The following is a 20111-nucleotide window of genomic DNA, read 5'->3' on the forward strand; positions in this document are numbered from 1 at the left end:
CTGAAGCCAGAAACTGTTCTCACAGAGGCGCACAGGAGAGAAAGATCTATGGTCATGTTTGTGACCATAAATGTACCGGACCGCTTCATTTTGCTAACAGCAAAAAACGTCCCAGGGCGTGTAGTTGCTTTGGAGAAAACGTGTTTCAAAGGTCTCCAAAACTTTCCAGGCTCCCTTAATCTGGAAGGCCGATCTCGACAAAGCGCTTCAAAGGTCGCAAAAATTTTACAACCTCCCTTAATCTGGAAGGCCGATCTCGTTTGTGAAGGCGATTAATCTTTAAAACGAGGCGGGTCTTCGTTTTGATGTGGGGTCAGGGCAGAAAAACACCCGCCTGAACAAATAGCCGCGAAGCACCCAGGCAACTAGACTAGTCTTGCCTTTCCCTTTCAACAGGTTGCTAATTGGGTAGCTTTGACGGGCGGCTTTGCGAAGAGGTTACACAAGAATTTAAAACGGCTGTCAGCCAACTCGTCTCCAAAATCCGAGCACCGTTTGACCGAAAGGAAGAAGGAAGCGTTTCGCTTCGGGAATTTGCACAATAGGATTTGCTTCGGGTCGCTGCCGCGCAGGTTAGTCGATTGGGCTGCGGGGATCCGGGTGAGCGGCGGCCTGGAGCAATAGAAAGAATCGGATGAACGGAATGGGAAGGGACCTGGTAGGTCATCTAGTCCAGCCCCCAGCCCAAGCAGAGACGGGCGACCTTTCGTTGTCTTTGGGTTTTGCACAGCTACCCGTTTTAAGAAAATCGGGGTGTGTGTTTTGTTTTGTTTTTAACGGCAAAAATCAAAAGTTTGGGTTTGTCGCCCGAGAGGACTCGGAGAGAGCTTCGTGGTTGTCTTGTACAACAAATGATTGGCCGATTCGTGTATATATTTACACCCATACAAACACACACACACACACACACTCTGCTCTTTTGGAAGTTTGGAAATTAAGGCAGAAACTTAATGTAAAGGGGCCACGCGGTTTCAGAGGGATGGTGCCCTGCACATTTGTTTGTAAAGCAGTGGTGAAATCCAAATTTTTTTACTACCGATTCTGTGGGCGTGGGCGTGGCAAGGGAAGGATACTGCAAAATCCCCATTCCCACCCCACTCCAGGGGAAAAGATATTGCAAAATCCCCATTCCCACCCCACTCCAGGGGAAAAGATATTGCAAAATCTCCATTCCCACCCCACTCCTGGGGGAAGGATATTGCAAAATCTCCATTCCCACCCCACTCTGGGGCCAGCCAGAGGTGGCATTTGCTGGTTCTCTGAACTACTAAAAATTTCCGCTACCGGTTCTCCAGAACCTGTCAGAACCTGCTTGATTTCACCCCTGTTGTAAAGGAATCATTATCAGCATTCGCTAGATTAAACAGATTAACAGAGTTGGAAGGGACCTTGTAGGTCATCTAGTCCAACCCACCCCTCCCTACACCGTTTCTGACAGACGATATCACTTTCATTTAAGAAGTTCTGTGGCAGGAGATTAAATATGTCCGGCTAAGTAACTCTGAAATGCAGGAGGCAAATTTATCAAATGTTGGGGTCAAGTAATCGATAGAAATGCTCTTAAATGTATGTGTGGAGGCGTGTGTGTGTTGATGTAGAAAACCAAATACTTGCACTATGAAAATAAAGGCCAATGCAGTATTGCAGTGGGAAAATCACATGAACGTTTAAATTAGGGAGCAATTTCTAAGTCATTACACCTGGCAATGCCAGTTTGTTTCATTTCAGTCCCACAACAGAGTATGTTTCAACCTTTCAAAATGAATGGCCTTAAAAAAGATTTCATTAAAGTTGAATTCAGAGGGGGTTGACCTTTAAGGGAGTGGATATAGGATTGCAACCTAAACTGGAGAAAGGTAAGCAAGTATTAAAAGTAACAAAATCTAGGAGAAATAACTGTTGAAATTAACAATGAGTTTGCATATCATAGGAAACTGCAGCTTATCTTTTGATTTTTTTTAAAAAAAATGTATTTTAACTTTTTGAATAAAATAAAATAGACTGCAGATTAACCATGGTTCATTGAGTATGCCACAAATTTGCTTGATTCACAAATTGCATTAAGCCATGAGTTCAAAAAAACATAGCTGTGGTCACAGAATGCTAATCTAAATAAAAAAAAACACCTATATTTCTTTTAACATGGTTATGTTCAAATCATGATTTATGTTGACTTCTGACCATTTTGACTTAACACACCTGGAGTTACTCATGGAGGAACTGTTGCATGTGAGCTCCACCACCATATTTCTCTCTCATTTCTCTTTACAAAAGTGATTTTTCATGTGGTGAAAAGCAAAACCGGGCATGGAGTCGCATGCAATCATATGAATATATTGCCCAGAGATTTCATATGCTTTGAAGAAAAAGCAGACAATGAACTAATGTTTCCGAGGCTGTCACTAATATACATGCAAGCATGGGATTGAACGTACTTGATTTTTTCATTTTATCAGCTCTAACTGTATACAAGTAGTCCTCAATTTACGACCACAACTGAGCCCAAAATTTATGTCGCTAAGTGAGAAATGTGCTAAGTGAGTTTTGCCCCATTTTACGACTTTTCTTGCTACAGTTGTTAAGTGAATCACGGCAGTTAAGTTAGTAGCATGGTTGTTAAGTGAATCTGGTTTCCCCATTGTCTTTGCTTGTCAGAAAGTCACAAAAGGCGATTGCATGATCCCGGGACACTGCAACCGTCATAAACGTGAGTCAGTTGTCAAGCATCCAAATGTAAATCACATAACCATGAGGATGCTGCAACGGTCATAAGTGTGAAAAATGGTCATAAGTTACTTTTTTCAGTGCTGCTGTAGCTTGAGCGGTCACTAAGTGAACTGTTGTAAGTCAAGGACAGGGGTGGGCTTTAGATCCTTTAGCAACGGGTTCGCTACCCCGTTGCTGGGTGGGCGTGGCCTAGTTGGCCGCCTGCACCATGGCCAGGGGGCCCTTTTTCGCCCTCTCCAGGCTCCAGAGGCTTTCCTCAAGCCTCCAGGAGGGTGAAAACTGCTTCCCCCAGAGGCCCTCCAGAGGCCGGAAACAGGCCCATTTCCAGACTTCTGGAACCTCCGCTAGACCCATTTTTTTGCCCTCCCAAACCCTCTGCGTGGCCCTGCACTTACCTGGAATGATGAACGGTCTGCATGGAGACTCCTGGGAGGGGTGGGGCAGGGTGGACGTGGATAGAGGATCACCTGAATCCTGCCGAACCCCCAGGAGCCCACCCTTGGTTGAAGACTACCTATAATTGTAAGGGACAAACGTTCTAGCACAGGGGTCTGCGAACTTGCCTCTTTTAAGACTTGTGGACTTCAACTCCCAGAGTCCCAAAGTCTTAAAAGAGCCAAGTTTGCAGATCCCTGTTCTAGCACATCCTATCCTTGGATACAGGACATACTTTTAATATTGATCTGAACTTAATAAAAATTTGAACATTATTCAGATCTTTAATTCTGATCTGAATATTGATCTTGAACAAAGAGATTCACATTGTTTGAGGGCTTGACTCTACCCTATAAATCTGGTTGTTGAAGCAGTATCCCATTCTGAATATATTGGAGTCTGACAGCCATTAGACCTGGTATGGATACTCTGGAGTTATGGTTGAGCAATAACTGAAGGGATCACAATTTATTTTTTTTACATTTATATCCCGCCCTTCTCCGAAGACTCAGGGCGGCTTACACTATGTTAGCAATAGTCTTCATTCTATTTGTATATTTATATACAAAGTCAACTTATTGCCCCCAACAATCTGGGTCCTCATTTTACCTACCTTATAAGGGATGGAAGGCTGAGTCAACCTTTTCTCACCCTTCCTCTAATATTGCAAGTTTACTTTTGTGAGGGGGAAAAAGTCTTGGCTATATGCTATCTCTCATGAGGTTTAAAGTAATATTAGAATTGTCACTGCTTGTCATGCTCATGAATGGGCAGGAAAATCACTGGGAAACAATGGGATTCAATACTACAACTGGCAAATGCAAGGAGACTACACGTCTTTTTTTTGGAAAAGACTCTCTTGATTGTTACGTCTGAATAAGGAAGGTGTCGTGTCCCCCTCTTCCTCCGATGACCGGGTCTAGGAAGTCCATATCAAACGTGGCAACGAAGCCTCTGCAGCTTATCAAAGTCCTTCGAGGTTTATCAGGGCAGGCAGGAGTCCAAGTTGTGACTTCAGCGATAGAGTCCGATAGCAGCAAACTAGATGAGACTTTGCTTGACTCAAGGGTGGAATGCCACAAGCAGGTCCTTTATATAGGCTGTGGGGTGTGGCTCCATGACTCAGCATTTATCCAAGCCTGCCCCTCCCTTCCTTCTGCTGGCGTCGCCTCTCAGATCTCCGGAAGCGAGGATCCTCCCACTTTGAATTCTCTTCAGCTGGATCTGCTGTCAGTAATTCCAGCACGTGGCTGGCTTCCTGCTCACACGCTGTAGGAGTGAGGTTTATCAGGTTTGTTTGTTCATTCCTGACATCCTTTCCGGGCATGGGGCCAGGGCCGGGGGCTGGAGGCACGACAGGCCGTTCATCTTCATTATCAGACTCGGAGTCTGATAACAGGCCGGGTGTAGACGGGAGGGGCCAGGCTAGGAGAGGAGGGAGGACGAGGCACAACAGAAGGGCATGTGTTATGAATTGGATTGTCTTCTGCCTGCATTGAGGACATCTATTGTTCTAGAACTAATAATACAAACCTGGGATTTTCTCAGTTCTTGAGTGAAAGATATTGCCAGCTTTGGCCAGAAGAAAAAATAATTCTTGGGAATCTAAACTTCAGGAAATCACTGCACTAAAGGAAAGACAAGAGCCATGGTGGTGCAGGGTTAGAATGCAGTATTGCAGGCTGACTCTGCTCACTGCCTGCAGTTCAATTCTCTCTGGCTCAAGGTTGACTCAGCCTTCTATCCTTTCGAGGTTGGTAAAATAAGGACCCAGATTGCTGGGGACAACATGCTGACCCTGTAAACCTCTTAGAGAAGGTTGTAAAGCACTGTGAAGCAGTAGATAAGTCTTAGTGGTAGTGCTGTTGCTTTAAAGTTGCCAAATTCTTATTTAATCATTCAGGTTGTGAACAATGGTGAGGGCAAAGGCTTGGATCCTGAAGAAGCATTTTGAAGGGCTTCCTAAGCAGAGTGACTTTGAATTAATAGAGATAAATCTACCAGCTCTAAATGATGGAGGTAAGAGGAATCATTTGATTGTGCATTTGTATTACATGTTCCCCATGTCAACAATTGAATTGAATGAATGAATAAAATACTTCTTTATTGGTATAATGTATTTCCATTTCTTACTTATTTTTTCTTAACACTTACAACAATAAGAATTTTAACAGAAACATAGTATAAAACTACACATTTTGTATAATCGGTAAAATGGCATGGGGTAAAGAAACTCTTTCCCTCATGCACATAGATTGCATTTCCAGACTAGTGCACTTCTCCAATTTTCTGTCCACTCCTTCCTGGTTTCTTTTAAAAGAAAACAGAGGATTATCAAATGGTAGTTCTCTCTCCAATAGTATAGTAGCTTGATCTTTCATAAACTTTTCTTCTGTGTTTCAGAGATGCTGCTTGAAAGTGTGTTTCTCAGTGTTGACCCCTATATGAGGTACTACTGTTTGTTTGACTTTGTGTTTCAATACTAAAAGCCCAGTTTATTCTGACCATTGACCTTTTCCCCTAATTTCCCAATTATTTAGCCATCTCTCAACAGCCTTTTGAGCCACTGAGTGGTGGCTCAGTGGCTAAGATGCTGAGCTTGTTGACCATAAGGTCGGCAGTTCAGTGGTTCGAATCCCTAGTGCCGCATAATGGGGCGAGCTCCCATTACTTGTCCCAGCTTCTGCCAGCCTAGCAGTTTGAAAGCACGTAAAAAATTAAAGTAGAAAAATAGGGACCACCTTTGGTCGGAAAGTAACAGCGTTCTGTTGCCTTTGGCGTTTAGTCATGCCGGCCACATGACCACGGAGACGTCTTCGGACAGTGCTGGCTCTTCGGCTTTGAAATGGAGATGAGCACCCAAGAGTCATATGTGTATACGACTAGTACATATGTGCAAGGGGAACCTTTACCTTTACAACAGCCTTTTCTCTAGCAGCGGACAGTATGTATGAAGGCAAATATACGTGTCCAAGGATAATACTGCAGGATCTAATCCGTATCAGTCCTGGCACCAGAGGTTTAACCTTCCAAGGTTTTGGATTCGTGCTGGAGCCCATCCTCAGGGAACTTCTCTCTCATCAGAAGGCGTGAAAGACACATTCTGGTGAGAGAGAAGTTCCCTAAGGATGGGCTCCAGCATGAGTGCAAAAGCTCACGGTCACTGGTCCCAGTGACCAACCCAGATTGGATCCTGCAGAGGACAGTATACACACATGTTCCTAGTTTTGGCTACAAGATGCCTTACTCATTCAACGTTATGGGCACATTCATATGATGTAGCCTTCCTCTCTTTCCCAACCCATAATTGAGGCTGGCTAACTTCCAAGTTTTTTTCCAAAATGTGGAAATGGTATGTTGCATCTTTTCCCAACACAAAGTTTGCTGTAGGCCAGAAATTGGTTTTGGGCTGCTAGAGACATGCTTCTCTTTTTGGTTTGCTGCAAACTCCTTCCCTGCCATCTAGCCATCTCCCATCTGATTTTGTGTTGCTAGAATGACATAACACCCCAAAAGAAGCAACACTAAAGAAAGTGGAAGTCCCAAGACTTTTCTTCAGTAATCTTCCTGTTAGAACTATTTAGAGACAAACATTCAGATACTGGTAGTCCTAGATTTATCACTATTCACTTAGTGACCGTTAGAAATTTCAACAGCACTGGAAAAAGTGACTTATGACTGTTTTTTCACACTTACGACTGTTGCAGCTTGCCCCTGGTCAAAATTTGAAAGCTTGACAACTGGTTCATATGTATGATGGTTGCAGTGTCCTGAGGTCATGTGGTCACTTTTTGTGACCTTCTGTCAAGAAAAGTCAATGGGGAAGCCAGATTCCCTTAACAACTGTGTTATTAACCGAACAACTACGGTGATTCACTTAACAACCATGGCAAGAGAGGTGGTAAAACGGGGCAAAATTCACTTAGCAACTGTCTTGCTTAGCAATAGAAATTTTTCACTTGAATCAGGTCATAAGTCCAAGATTACTTGTAGGCAGTTGTGGAATTCAAATTTTTTTACTATCGGTTCTGTAGGCATGGCTTGGTGAGCATGGTGTGGCTCAGTGGGCGTGGCTTGGTGGGCATGGCAGAGGAAGGATACTGCAAAATCTCCATTCCCACCCCACTCCAGGAGAAGGATACTGCAAAATCCCCATTCCCTCCCCACTCCTGGGGGAAAGATATTGAAAAATCTCCATTCCCATCCCACTCTGGGGCCAGCCAGAGGTGGTATTTGCCAGTTCTCTGAACTACTCAAATTTTCACTACCGGTTCTCCAGAACTGTCAGAATCTGCTGAATTTCACCCCTGCTTTTGTTTCTACATTAATCTGGCAAGCCAATCATTTTAGATAGGCTTTGATCTATTGCTTTTTCTAACAGTTGCAAGTAAGCCATCATCATTACTGAGTATAAATTAGACTTCTCTGCAATTTGACCAGCCCTTCTCTTCATGTTACACCAGAATTTGATTTCCTGATCTGCTGCTTAGAGCGATTCTAAGCAACTAAACACACACACACACACACACACACACACACACACACACACACACGTATGTACGTGTTTGTGTGTGTGTGTTTAGTTGCTTAGAATCGCTCTAAGCAGTAGATCAGGAAATCAAATTCTGGTGTGTGTGTGTGTGTGTGTGTAGGTTGGACAATAGGTATCAATATAATTATTTCTTCTGCTCCTCTGGATCATCATATTCCCATACAAGCAGAGATAGGATACTATCAGGTTTTGTTTGCTGCAATGGGCTTTGGCCCAAGTCCATCTGGACTTCCTTAAGAGAATAGTTGTTATCGCTGGAGACACCCCAACTACAATTCTACAGAGGAATTATTGAGTCTGTCATTTGCACCTCTATAACTGTCTGGTTCGGTTCTGCAACCCAACAAGAAAAACACAGACTTCAGAGGATAATTAGAACTGCAAAAAAAATAATTGCTACCAACCTGCCTTCCATTGAGGACCTGTATACTGCACGAATCAAGAAGAGGGCCGTGAAAATATTTGCAGATCCCTCGCATCCTGGACATAAACTGTTTCAGCTCCTACCCTCAAAACGACGCTATAGAGCACTGCACACCAGAACAACTAGACACAAGAACAGTTTTTTCCCGAAGGCCATCACTCTGCTAAACAAATAATTCCCTCAACACTGTCAGACTATTTACTGAATCTGCACTACTATTAATCTTCTCATCGTTCCCATCACCAATCTCTTTCCACTTATGACTGTATGACTATAACTTGTTGCTGGCAATCCTTATGATTTTATATTGATATATTGATCATCAATTGTGTTGTAAATGTTGTACCTTGATGAACGTATATTTTCTTTTATGTACACTGAGAGCATATGCACCAAGACAAATTCCTTGTGTGTCCAATCACACTTGGCCAATAAAAATTCTATTCTATTCTATTCTACAAGAGAGAAATGCTATTATTAGATATGATGGATGGCTAATCCTGCTGTTCTAGCCAAAGACAATTAGCCAAAGCAAATTATACTGGCATATTTTTGTGGTTTCTCATGGTCTTGAGAATAGAACATTTAGTTATTGTTTGAACACACCAAAAGGCTTTTGATGTAGTGCAAACAGGTGTAGTGCAAACATTGTGTCTGAAAGAGTAATTCCCTCTCCACATTTGAATTTGTTGTAACTTGTATTAATGTCTAATAAAGTACTTTCATGTCACCTAAATAAAAAGTTGCCACAAAAAGTGGTTTATGCTGCTGGGTACATAAAAGCCAGGCTCTGCCCTACGTTCGTTGTGAAATGAGTTTGACACAAGTCCAAGTTAAATCACTTACTTTTATAGTCTCTCAGCCCTAACACGAATTAAGCCTGTCAACCATGCCAGTCATTAATTGGCCCCATGTATTTCTTTAAACAAAAAATCATACATTGACTTTTGCTTTATTTTTTTGTTTTGCAGAGTATACAGTAAGAGAGGGATGAAGGAAGGGGACACTATGATAGGATCTCAGGTTGCAAGGTAAGAGCTATCTTGATTTACTGTATTTCCTGTTCCACCAGCTGCTGGTCTTCCTTTCTTCCAGGTGAAGTTATTGGGCATTGGGCAATAAAACGAAAAGTAAAACAACCCCACAGTTGGATCTGTTTTCTGTTGGAAGCAAGTGTGAGTTGAATCAAAGAAATTGCCCAAGGTCCTCATTAAGGCTTCAGTATAAAGAATAGTACAAAGTCAATAAGGCCTGTCAACTTGATAGACTTTGTACCTTTGTCCGAATTGAAGAAAACAAATGCATAATTAAGAATATTCAAATAGAATCTACAGTAAAGCAAGCTGTATCGTTGGTGTTGTTTCAAGCAGTGGTGAAATCCAATTTTTTTTACTACCGGTTCTCTGGGCGTGGCAGAAGGATACTGCAAAATCCCCATTCCCTCCCCACTCTGGGGTCAGCCAGAGCTGATATTTGTCGGTTTTCTGAACTACTCAAAATTTCCGCTACTGGTTCTCCAGAACTTGTCAGAACCTGCTGGATTTCACCCCTGGTTTCAAGGATATCTGAAAAAGCATTAACAAAAGATTCAGGGGGAAAAAAGCTTCCCAGCACAATGAAAGTAATAAAATCAAGTTCTGAATGCATGAAAAGTTTTTCACTTGATAATTGAAAATATTCCAATTCAGGGATGATGACTGGCTTCTCTTCTGGGGCCTCTTCTCAAATGATGGAAGGAAATGCTGCTTTAGATGTTTCAAAGCTATTCAGGACTTTACAGAATAATAGGAATGCTTTGAAATGCGGCCAGAATGGTCTCATAAGCACTCTCAACATCAAAATTTCCCTGCGATGGTTTAGTGTCAGATTGTGGGTTACGCTGCTCCTTTATAGATGTTAAGAAAGAATTATTCAAAACTGGTTATGTTTGCAATTTGTATGCAAGTTTCTTTGTTGACTAGTATAACTAGGTATCTGTGTTCTTTTCAAAGGATTTTGGAAAGCAGAAATCCTTCATTTCCTGTAGGAACTTTTGTTGTGGCAAATTCGGGCTGGACAACACATTTTATTTCCGATGGCAAAAATCTATTATCACTGCCTCCAAATTGGCCAGAAAATCTTCCAAGGTCATTGGCTCTTGGAACAATTGGCATGCCAGGGTAAGTGTACCCTAATCATGTACTTGATGGAGGTGATGTGATGGATTATAATTCTGCTACATGGGACTTGATCTGAAAGTGGTACTGCATAGGCCCTAAAAGCTAAGGTTGATTGTTCCACAATCAGAGCCTATGCGAAAAATACCTTTTACCTGGGAAAGGTACTGTATGTCCTTAGTATTCAGAGAATCTCAGCCTAATTCTTCATTCTCTGATATCTATGCAGGGTCCCTGAACATCAGCAGGTCCAGAAATGTCTTTTTGAGTCCTAATCAGGTCCCATGGCCCACCTGAGTGTGTTTATTTTTTATTTTTTAAATTAATTTGTCAGAGGTTTTTTGTGAAGTCAAAACAATACAAATTTAAAGAAAAAAAGGATCTAAAGTAAAAGTGATAAGTAAACAAAAATGAAATAAAGAACAAAAGAAAAATATAAATAAATAGCTTCAGATTTTTTTTTACAGCAGCTATAATAAGCATATTTACCTTTAGCCTTCTTAAGATTGCATAACAAGTCCCCTCTTTCCATATTCTATCTTTTCTAATCATCTGACCCATTTTATAAGTTCATTTTTTTTTCTCCTTTCAGCAAAAAGTACAAATAAGGTTTCCGGTCACTAACAGTTGTTAGGTACAAAGGATCAGGATCATATGTTAGGTTGCAACATAGAAGATTTATTCAAGCCTACACCCAAGAGTCCAGTCAATTAACAGTCAGAACTAAATTGGTGCTAGATAAGGTTCAGTGGAATTCTAAGAGGGCTGGATATGGATCATTTGTGGCAATGTAAGGACTCTAAGCTGATGACATGTTTAACTCCACTCCACCCTAGCTCTGCCTGTTCTACGCAACATAGTTATTGTCAATTTTGCCATCCCTGCACATTTTGTCATCTTTACCAAACATTCCCCCTTTATAGGCATTTCAGAGTTTTATGCATGCAGTATAATCTTGCTGCATTTACCATGTATAAAGGTCTATAACTGAAAAGTTCTGGTTCTAACTAAATCCTATTTTTTTTTACATTTCTTTGTATCATTGTGTATATTTGAACCCAAATATTTCTGGCCTTTTTACAGATATACCAAGCGTAATAAAATTACCTTTCATGGTTTCATATTTCCAACATGTATTTGAAATGCCTTTATATATTCTAGAAAGTTTTTTCTGGTGTCATATTTCAAGTGCATACAATTTTGTAAATATTCTCTTTTACATTACAACATACAGTGAATTTTAGTCCTTTCAGCCACATATTTTCCCATCGATCCATCTTTATATTATAACTACATTAAACAAAGAACTAGTGTTGAAAAAGAAAATGCCAGCCTCAAACATCAGCTTTATTTCCAAATTTTCCTGGATTTAGTTTTAGGTCCGTTCTGCATGGTTCAGTTAAAGTGCTGTCCATCAGGCTAGCAGAGGAGGTTATACAAGTAGTCCTCGATTTAAGACCATAATTGAGCCCAACATTTCTGATCCTAAGCAAGACATTTGTTACCCTGTTTTATGACCTTTCTTGCCACTGTTAAATAAATCACTGCAATTGTTAAGTGAATCTGGCTTCATCATTGATTTGCTTGTCAGAGGGGTCACAAAAAGTGATCACTAGATTCCGGGACCTGTAACCGTCATAAATATGAACTAGTTGCCAAGCATCCAGAATTGTGACCGAGGGGATCCTGCAATAGTCCTAAGTGTGAAAAATGGTCATAAGTCACTTTTTTCAGTGCCATTGTAACTTTGAATGGTCACTAAACAAACTGTTGTAAATTGAGGACTACCTGTGCTGGCGAAAAGGTTGCTGTCCCCACTGCTGATCCCTCCACTGACTCTAATTATTGTTCTGGTTTTGTACCACCTGGTGTTTATTTTTCCTGGATTAGCTCTGCTAAGCAAAGTCTTGATAAAACCGACTGGTTTTTCAGCCTTCCCATTTTCAAAATGTGACCATCTGGCCAATAGCAGCACTGCTTGGATGGGTGAATGGTTTTGACAGATGTCTAGATCAGTGGTGGGATTCAAATTTGTTTTTTACTACTGATTTTTTGGGCGTGGCTTGGTGGGCGTGGCATGGCTTGGTGAGCGTGGCAGGGGAAGAATACTGTAAAATCTCCATTCCCACCCCACTCTAGGGGAAGGTTACTGCAAAATCCCCATTTCCTCCCGATCAGCTGGGACTCGGGAGGCAGAGAGTAGATGAGGACGGGACCAAGTCAGAGGTGATATCTACCAGTTCTCCGAACTACTCAAAATTTCCGCTACCAGTTCTCCAGAACTGGTCAGAAGCTGCTGAAACCTACCTCTGGTCTAGATTGGTCGATTTAGCCCTCTGTTAAAACCAGTCCCTCCCCAGCTTAAGGAATCACGGAGCCTCAGGTTACTAGACCTTACCAGTAAAGGGGGAGAGAGTCTTTACAGTGCAGCTTCCACAGACTGATGATCATCTTAACTGATCTTCTGAAAAAATGTTCAACCTCTGTCAAAGCAAAGTCACCCAGAAGCTGATTGCTAGCACTCTGAGAAAAGCAGCTCTTCTGCTTTATATGCAGCTTTGTCTGTCCTTTCCCTGCCTCCCCAAGATGCAGCTATATGTGATGTTAAGTCTTAGCTTACTGTCAGGCTGGGGCTAAAATGAAGGCAGTGACTCGCAGTAGCAAGAATACCTTGCCAGGACATGTTTGTGTCAGGATGAGGTGCAAATTGAGAAAGCCTTTTAGAAAATGAAATTCTAGGTGGCTGCATTCCAATTTTTGGAAGTTGACCAGTTGCCCACAGAATGGCAGACATAAGTGAGGTGATGGAGGGCATTTGAGGGGGTAGATAGGTGTCCCTAATACAGATTCTGGCTAATAACTGGCTAATATATTTAGGAAATGTTAAAGCTGAAATTTTCCAAAGGATATTCTAGTTCATCTCAGCTCTTTTCCTTTTTCCTCTTTCCTCTCCTCTCCTCCTCCCCTTCTCCTTTCCCTTTCTCTTTCTTTCCTTTCCTTCCCATCTTTCCTCTCGGTAATTTTTAAATTCTGTGTATTTATTTGTTTACTTATTTACTCGTTTATTTTAGAAATTTTATATAGCTGCCTACTCAGTTATAAAGTTACAAGGAGCGACTTTCCCATTTCAAGACAACAAGTATAAAAATTTTAGTACCTTCTCTTATAATACAAACAATGATCTCTTATATCCCCTTATTCATAAACAAATCCATAAAAACTCATCATTTTGGTCCTGAGGTTAGCTAAAGTATTTGAAGTCTTTCAGTGGATAGGTTGCTAAGTGAGAAAGTTGTTAAGTGAATTTTACCCCATTTTACAACCCTCCTTGCCACAGTTGTCAAATGAATCACTGCAGTTGTTGAATTAGGAACACAGTTGTTAAATGTTCTGGTTTCCTGATTGACTTTGCTTGTCAGAAGCTCGCAAAAGTTGATCACACGATCCCTGGACACTGCAACCATCCTAATTATGAAGCAGTGGCCAAGCATCCGAATTTTGATTATGTGACCATGGAGATGCTGCACTGGTCATAAGTGTAAAAAAAAAAGTGTAAAGTCACTTTTTCTCAGTGCAACAGTAACTCTGAACAGTTACTAAATGAACTGTTATAAGTTGAGGACTACTTGTATTATTTCAAAATTCTCATTGTGTTTACTAGCCCTCAAAGTTGTGGAATCTCATCTTATTCTGACGTACTTTTAAAGACATTCTTTGCATATAACCAGGTTATTCCCATTAGTGGTGAGTGTTCATCTTTGAGTCCTATTTGATTTTTATGTTTTGGACATGTCATGGGGTCAGTGTTTAATTGCCCAAGCTTTTAATTCCTTTTCCTTGCAGTCTTACTGCCTATTTTGGCTTACTTGAGCTCTGCAGGCCCAAACCAGGAGATACTGTCCTAGTTAATTCAGCAGCTGGTGCTGTGGGCAACGTGGTTGGGCAGATTGCTAAAATTAAGGTAAGCGGATATGAAATGTTTTGGACTTCAACTTCCAACAGCCTGATCAATGGACAAGAATGATGAAAGCTCTGGTTTGCTTATCTCTGGTCTATGTACCTCCCTGTGCTTTGATTGATTGATACTGCAGAGAAGGTTCTGCACATAAATATCTCATTTGCAACATGCCCATTTAGTCATGGGATACATGACATCACACATCTCATGATAGCATCACTCATTGATCCCAACTACACACTGTATATAACCTTCGCATCGAAACATTATGATGTGACATGCCAATTACGTTATTCTCATTTTTATAACGTTTTGGGGATATTGCTGTGGCTCCTTATGATTTATATTGATATATTGACCATTTGTGTTGTAAATATTGTACCTTGATGAACATATCTTTTCTTTTATGTACACTGAGAGCATATGCACCAAGACAAATTCCTTGTGTGTCCAATCACACTTGGCCAATAAAAAATTCTATTCTATTCTATTCTATTCTTCTATAGCAGGGGTCTCCAACCTTGGCCACTTTAAGACTTGTGGACTTCAACTCCCAGAATTCCTCAGCCAGCTTTGCTTTGCTGGCTGAGGAACTCTGGGAGTTCCACAAGTCTTAAAGTGACCAAGGTTGGAGACCTCTGTTCTATAGGACGTCTATGCTTTATGTTCATTCTTTGCATCCAGAAAAGTACTCTTTTTAATCATTTTTAAAAGTTACAATTTACAACAATAGAAACTCATACAAAAGAAAAAAAGAGAAAATTGAAGATGCAGAAAACAATTAAGAATATAAAAAACAAAAATTAAAAATATAATATGAGCTACATAAAGAAGTGATTGTCCTATTTCAAGATAAGTATAAATAATTTTAGAAACTTATCACCTTCTCTTACACGACAACCATCTCTTCTCAATGTCCCTTCAATATCAATGATCCCTTCAATGATCAATGATCTCAATGTCCCATCTCTTATTACAAATCTACAAAATCTCATCATTTTGGCCTTGAGGTTAGCAAAAGTCTGTTAATGGTTACCAGAGATAACGTCCATTTTAACTCTGACCACATAAACAAACTTCATATTCCTTCCTTTCGCTTCAACACTTTTGATCTTCAGTCCTTTCAGATAATGTCCTAGAACAGGGGTGTCAAACTCACAGTGTCACGGCGTCATCACATGACATATCTAGACTTCTCGCCCCCCCTCCCCTTTGCTAAACCAGGTATGTGATGCATCCAGTCCGGGGCCTGGGAGTTTGACAGCCCTGTCTTAGAACATGATTCTTATCATTTTTTTCCTTGTCCCTTTCTATAAAATTCTGCAAAACTTCAATAAGCTTTTGTAAATTCACTTTGATTATCTATTTTGATTATTAAGGCATCATCTGGTGTCTTTTGTATGTCCATTGTAACATCTTTTTCTATGTATTTCTTGCATCCTGTTATTTTAAAATTTATTTTCATCTTAAATCTCAATTGTGTCAGGTAACACTTGTTCCATCCATAGCATCTTTTCAATACACTCTCTCCATCGAGGCAGATACGCCATTTAACACTACCAACCTATTTTTATTCCATATGGTTTTGGTGTGTTTTGCTCCAGTGGACAAATTTCATTTAGCTGTGTTTTTATTACAATTAAGTAATTAGATTATCTGTGGAAGCTTCTTCCATAAAAGGTTGGTGTTATTCTTTTAAGTTTCACTGTGATGGAACGTCTTGATTCCCAGGAGGGAGGGGTTGCATTCCAGAGGAGTAAGAGGCAACTCAGCCCAGACATTATATGTCAGAGAAAGAAGATGAAGACAGATCCTCCCTAATAGTTTATATAATATTATACATCAGGGGTCTCCAATCTTGGCAACTTTAAGCCTAGAGGACTTCAACTCCCAGAATTCCCCAGCCAGCTTTGCTGGCTGGGGAATTCTGGGAGTTGAGGTCCGCCAGGCTTAAAGTTGCCAAGGTTGGAGATCTCTGTTATATATAATAGTTTATATTATATATTATATTAGGGAGTACATTGGAAGTGCAGAAAACAGAATCCTCAGTCTGGCAGGCTTTATCTATAGGTGTAAAACAATAACAACGCCAAGGTTCCAGGTAACACCCCGACAAAAGAAAACTCCGAGGCTTGAATTTCCTCAAAGTTACATTTTATTAGAGATTTCATATTGGCACATCTGGGGAAACCCAAATCTGAAATCTTCCAGGTTGTCCCCACCCAAAAGAAAATCCAAGTCCCTTCCCCTGCACCCACATGTCCATCACATGGTCCAATCATTGCACCGCCCCAACTGGAGATGCCTCCCAGCTCCAGCTGTCCAGATGCAGGGCAAGATGGCCTTGACTTTCTGAGAAAGGAATGTTGTTATGACTATATATCACCCTGGCTCCCTACAATCCCCCCTCCCTGTTTCCCCAGTAGTAAATGTGGCAGGTCTGAAGGCCCAATGAAAAAGATGGCTTCCAGGTCTGACAAAAGAATTCAGCTTGGAAGAATTGCAACATATCATTCTTGGTTTTGTGCCCCACAGCCACAATACTCTCTATGTGATCAATGGGATTTTATTTCTGCTAACATGGCTTTTTGTTTTACTGTATGCCATACCTTGACCACACCGGAATTATAATTCTTGGGTGTTACTTTGTTTTTACTTGCTAACGCATCCTTTTTGAACTGGTTTATACTATGATAAAGTTTCCCTCTCTTGCTCTTTCTCTCCCCCCCTCCCAGCTAACTTTACCCAATGAACCCAATCCAATCTCTCCTGTCCATCCCTGCCTTCCTGTCATCACTCTCTGTTGAAGATGGTTTATGAAGAAATTCGCATAGCCTTGCCAAGGAACCTGGCCCTCATTGTTATTTTTTTTTTAACGGCAGGGTTGTAAAGTAGTTGGCACTGCGGGTTCCGATCAAAAGTTGGATTACCTAAAGGAGCTTGGCTTTGACGAAGTCTTTAACTATAAGACGGTGAAGTCCCTGGAGCAGGCCCTGAGAGATGCTTCCCCCGATGGCTACAACTGCTATTTTGATAACGTACGTACAAGACGGAGCTCAGCTTTGAGCTGGCCTAAGATAGGAAGGGAACTTCCTGTGTGATCTAAGGAACTTCCTGTGTTGAAAGCTGCTTTGGCCCAGGCAAAACAAAGAGAAGCCATTCATCCTTATGTCTCTCCTACAGTCTCTCCAAGGCTTTTTTATATTTTGGGACACACCCTCTCATCCCTTGCATTCACTTCTGCGTGTGCGCTTTGATGGTGTGTGCCCGGCCTTCTGTGCATACGCCCGGCCTCAACAACATGCCTAAATAGGATGGCATAGAGCAGGGCTGGGTGGGTGAGGCCACCTGCAATTTCCGCTATCGGTTCGGGCGAACCGGTCCGAACTGGCTGAATAACACCCTCTGCTTGCATTCCTCTCTCCCAAGCAGTCCACCACTGGTCTCCTTGCATAATGCATAGCGCATACTTAATGGCAATAATCCCCCAAATAAAACAGGCTTCCCTGGGAGATAAAAGGACAGCTCCATACCTCCCCTTCCCCTTCTAGATAACATTTTTCAATGTTATCATTGTAGCAGGTGTATGTGTTGTTTGTGACCCTCTGTATATGGGTCCAGCTGGAAGGTTTGTTCCTCTACCTGTATATCAGGGGTAAAATCTAAAAATGTTCCCTACTGGTTCTGTGGGTGTGGCTTGGTGGATGGGTGTGTCCTGTGACTGAGTGGGCATGGCCAACTCAATGTCACTCTAAGCCATACCCACTCAGTCACAACCCCCCCACTAAGCCACGCTCACCGAACCCAGTAGGAATTTTTTTTAATTTCTATTCTGTGTTTTCCCTTTTTGCGAGATGCCTGCAGCTGCAGCCCCTCTTTTTTTTTGGTGCACCTGGAGGTACTTCTTGTGCTGAAAGATGCAGTGGCTGCAGGTTTCTTGCAAACGAAAGTTACCAGAGCCGCTTCCCTTCTTGAACGTGGCCTTGCCCTGGAGCCTCCGCCCGCTCGCCACCTGTTCACCCTTCGCCTTGGATTGGGGCCCAGGGCTTAGGGACACGTCATTCCCCGAGACCCCGGAGCTGCCGCCTGCTCACCGCCTGCCTCAACTGGGTCGGGGAATGAACCTTGCCCCGGAGCTGCCGCCCACTCTTCCTTCGCCACGCGGTGTATACTTACCTTCCTCCAGCGGCTGGCTGCCAGGAAAGGCAAGCGTCCAAAAGTTACCAGAGCCGCTCTCCTTCTTGAATATGCCGCCGCCATCGCTGCCCTGTTCCATGCGCCGGCTCTGCCGGCACACACCCAACCTGCTGCTGATGAATGAATGAAATAAATGGCGTGCACTTGCACAGCCGACATATGGAACAGGGCGGCGATAGTGGCGGCATATTCAAGAAGGGGAGTGGGCTCTGGTAACTCAAAACAACTGTTTCAAACTTGAAAAATAGATAGCAATAGCACTTAGACTTATATACCGCTTCACAGTGGTTTTACAACCAACAATCTGGGTCCTCATTTTACTGACCTCGGAAGGATGGAAGGCTGAGTCAACCTTGAGCTTGGTGAGATTCGAACTGCCAATTGCAGGCAACCGGCAGTCAGCAGAAGTAGCCTGCAGTACTGCATTCTAACCACTGCGCCCCCACTTGATCCTGTGATTCAGGTGGAGTTGACGTATGTAGTCACAAGTGCACAGAGAAGACCCTCCCCATTGCTCACTCATAACAGCTTATATCTTTATTCATTCTCGGGGGTAATTCCCCCCCCCCATTTTACATTCACCAAAATACTTGACCAAAGCAACAGTAGCATTTATGCCCCGATTTTGCCTTTTGATGCCATTTTTGAAAAAAATCAGTGAAGGTGTTACATGATTATTTCTATCCAGCAGAAGGAAATTCACTGGCAACTCAAATTCCTCTTTTTTAATCTATTCTGGGCTTCCAGAACTCACCCGCTGGGTTAGCCATTTACGCAGAGCAGTTTTAGGCAGACTTGCCAAAAAGAAGAGGAAGGAAAACTTTTGTGGCAGAAGTGAAAATTCACCGCCTTAGTATTAGATCTGACCTCCTGTTTCCTCCGTTTGGGAGATATTTAAGTGCCTGAAATCCCCAAAGCAAAACCCTGCATTTCTTTCTTGTGATCTCTGTTTCTAAGAACAGATTATGGGTATTAGTCAAGCTCTTTCAAAATAATTCCATGTAGATCAGTCAACAATAGCCCTCCTCTGTGGAGTATTTTAGTCTCAGCATATGTTGTGCTGTCTTTGTCTCCACCAGGTGGGAGGAGAATTTTCCAGCGTTGTTTTGGAGCAAATGAACACATATGGGAGAATTGCGGTGTGTGGTGCTATCTCCTTGTATAATGACACCCAGGTCAAGAAAGGTACAAATCTATCTTTCTTTCTTTCTGTCTGCTGTTTGCTTTAATCTTCTTCTTCTCCTCCTCCTCCTCTTCCCTTCCCCTCCCCCTCCTTCCTTTTCCTTCCTCCTCTTCTCCTCTTTCCTCCTCATCCTGTTCTCCCCCTCCTTTCTTCTTCCCCTCTGCCTCCGCCTCCCCCTCCTCTTCCTTCCTCTTCCTTCTCCTTCTTCCTTCTCTTTTTGTCCTTTCTTCTCCTTCCCCTTCCCTCTCTTCCTGCTCCTCCTCCTTCCTCTTCCTCCTTCTCTATCTCCTCCCTTTTCTTCTTCTCTTGTTTCTTACAAATGTTGTTATTAAGGCTCAAAATCAAACATTAAAATACAAACTAAAGGGGAAAAAAAGTAGGGGAATAGCAGGACAGATTAAAAAGTGACCAAAAAATACAAGAAACAAATATATAACAAAGGTGACCTCCAAATTATTTCAGTATAGAGATAATAATAT

The 20111-nt window shown here is 42.0% G+C and overlaps 1 protein-coding gene across 4 annotated transcripts in view; it reads left to right on the forward strand.

Annotated features, from left to right (window-relative positions):
• The first annotated feature begins 342 nt into the window (after window positions 1–342).
• The window catches only part of PTGR1 (prostaglandin reductase 1), a 29971-nt gene continuing 10202 nt past the window's right edge, over window positions 343–20111 (forward strand). The window contains exons 1-9 of one of the 4 annotated variants that reach the window (XM_058170961.1): window positions 343–572; window positions 1820–1856; window positions 5066–5181; window positions 5566–5611; window positions 9110–9169; window positions 10130–10297; window positions 14138–14255; window positions 17135–17290; window positions 19529–19634. In XM_058170961.1, coding sequence (XP_058026944.1) covers window positions 5076–5181; window positions 5566–5611; window positions 9110–9169; window positions 10130–10297; window positions 14138–14255; window positions 17135–17290; window positions 19529–19634 — 760 coding nt within the window. In that variant the 5' untranslated portion in view covers window positions 343–572; window positions 1820–1856; window positions 5066–5075. Of the gene's footprint in view, window positions 659–1819; window positions 1857–5065; window positions 5182–5565; window positions 5612–9109; window positions 9170–10129; window positions 10298–14137; window positions 14256–17134; window positions 17291–19528; window positions 19635–20111 lie in introns of those variants that run through there. The other 3 variants (XM_058170960.1, XM_058170959.1, XM_058170962.1) reach the window with 3 other exon arrangements.

This window comes from Ahaetulla prasina, chromosome 2, assembly GCF_028640845.1.
Source record: "Ahaetulla prasina isolate Xishuangbanna chromosome 2, ASM2864084v1, whole genome shotgun sequence".
Classification (NCBI taxonomy): domain Eukaryota; kingdom Metazoa; phylum Chordata; class Lepidosauria; order Squamata; family Colubridae; genus Ahaetulla; species Ahaetulla prasina.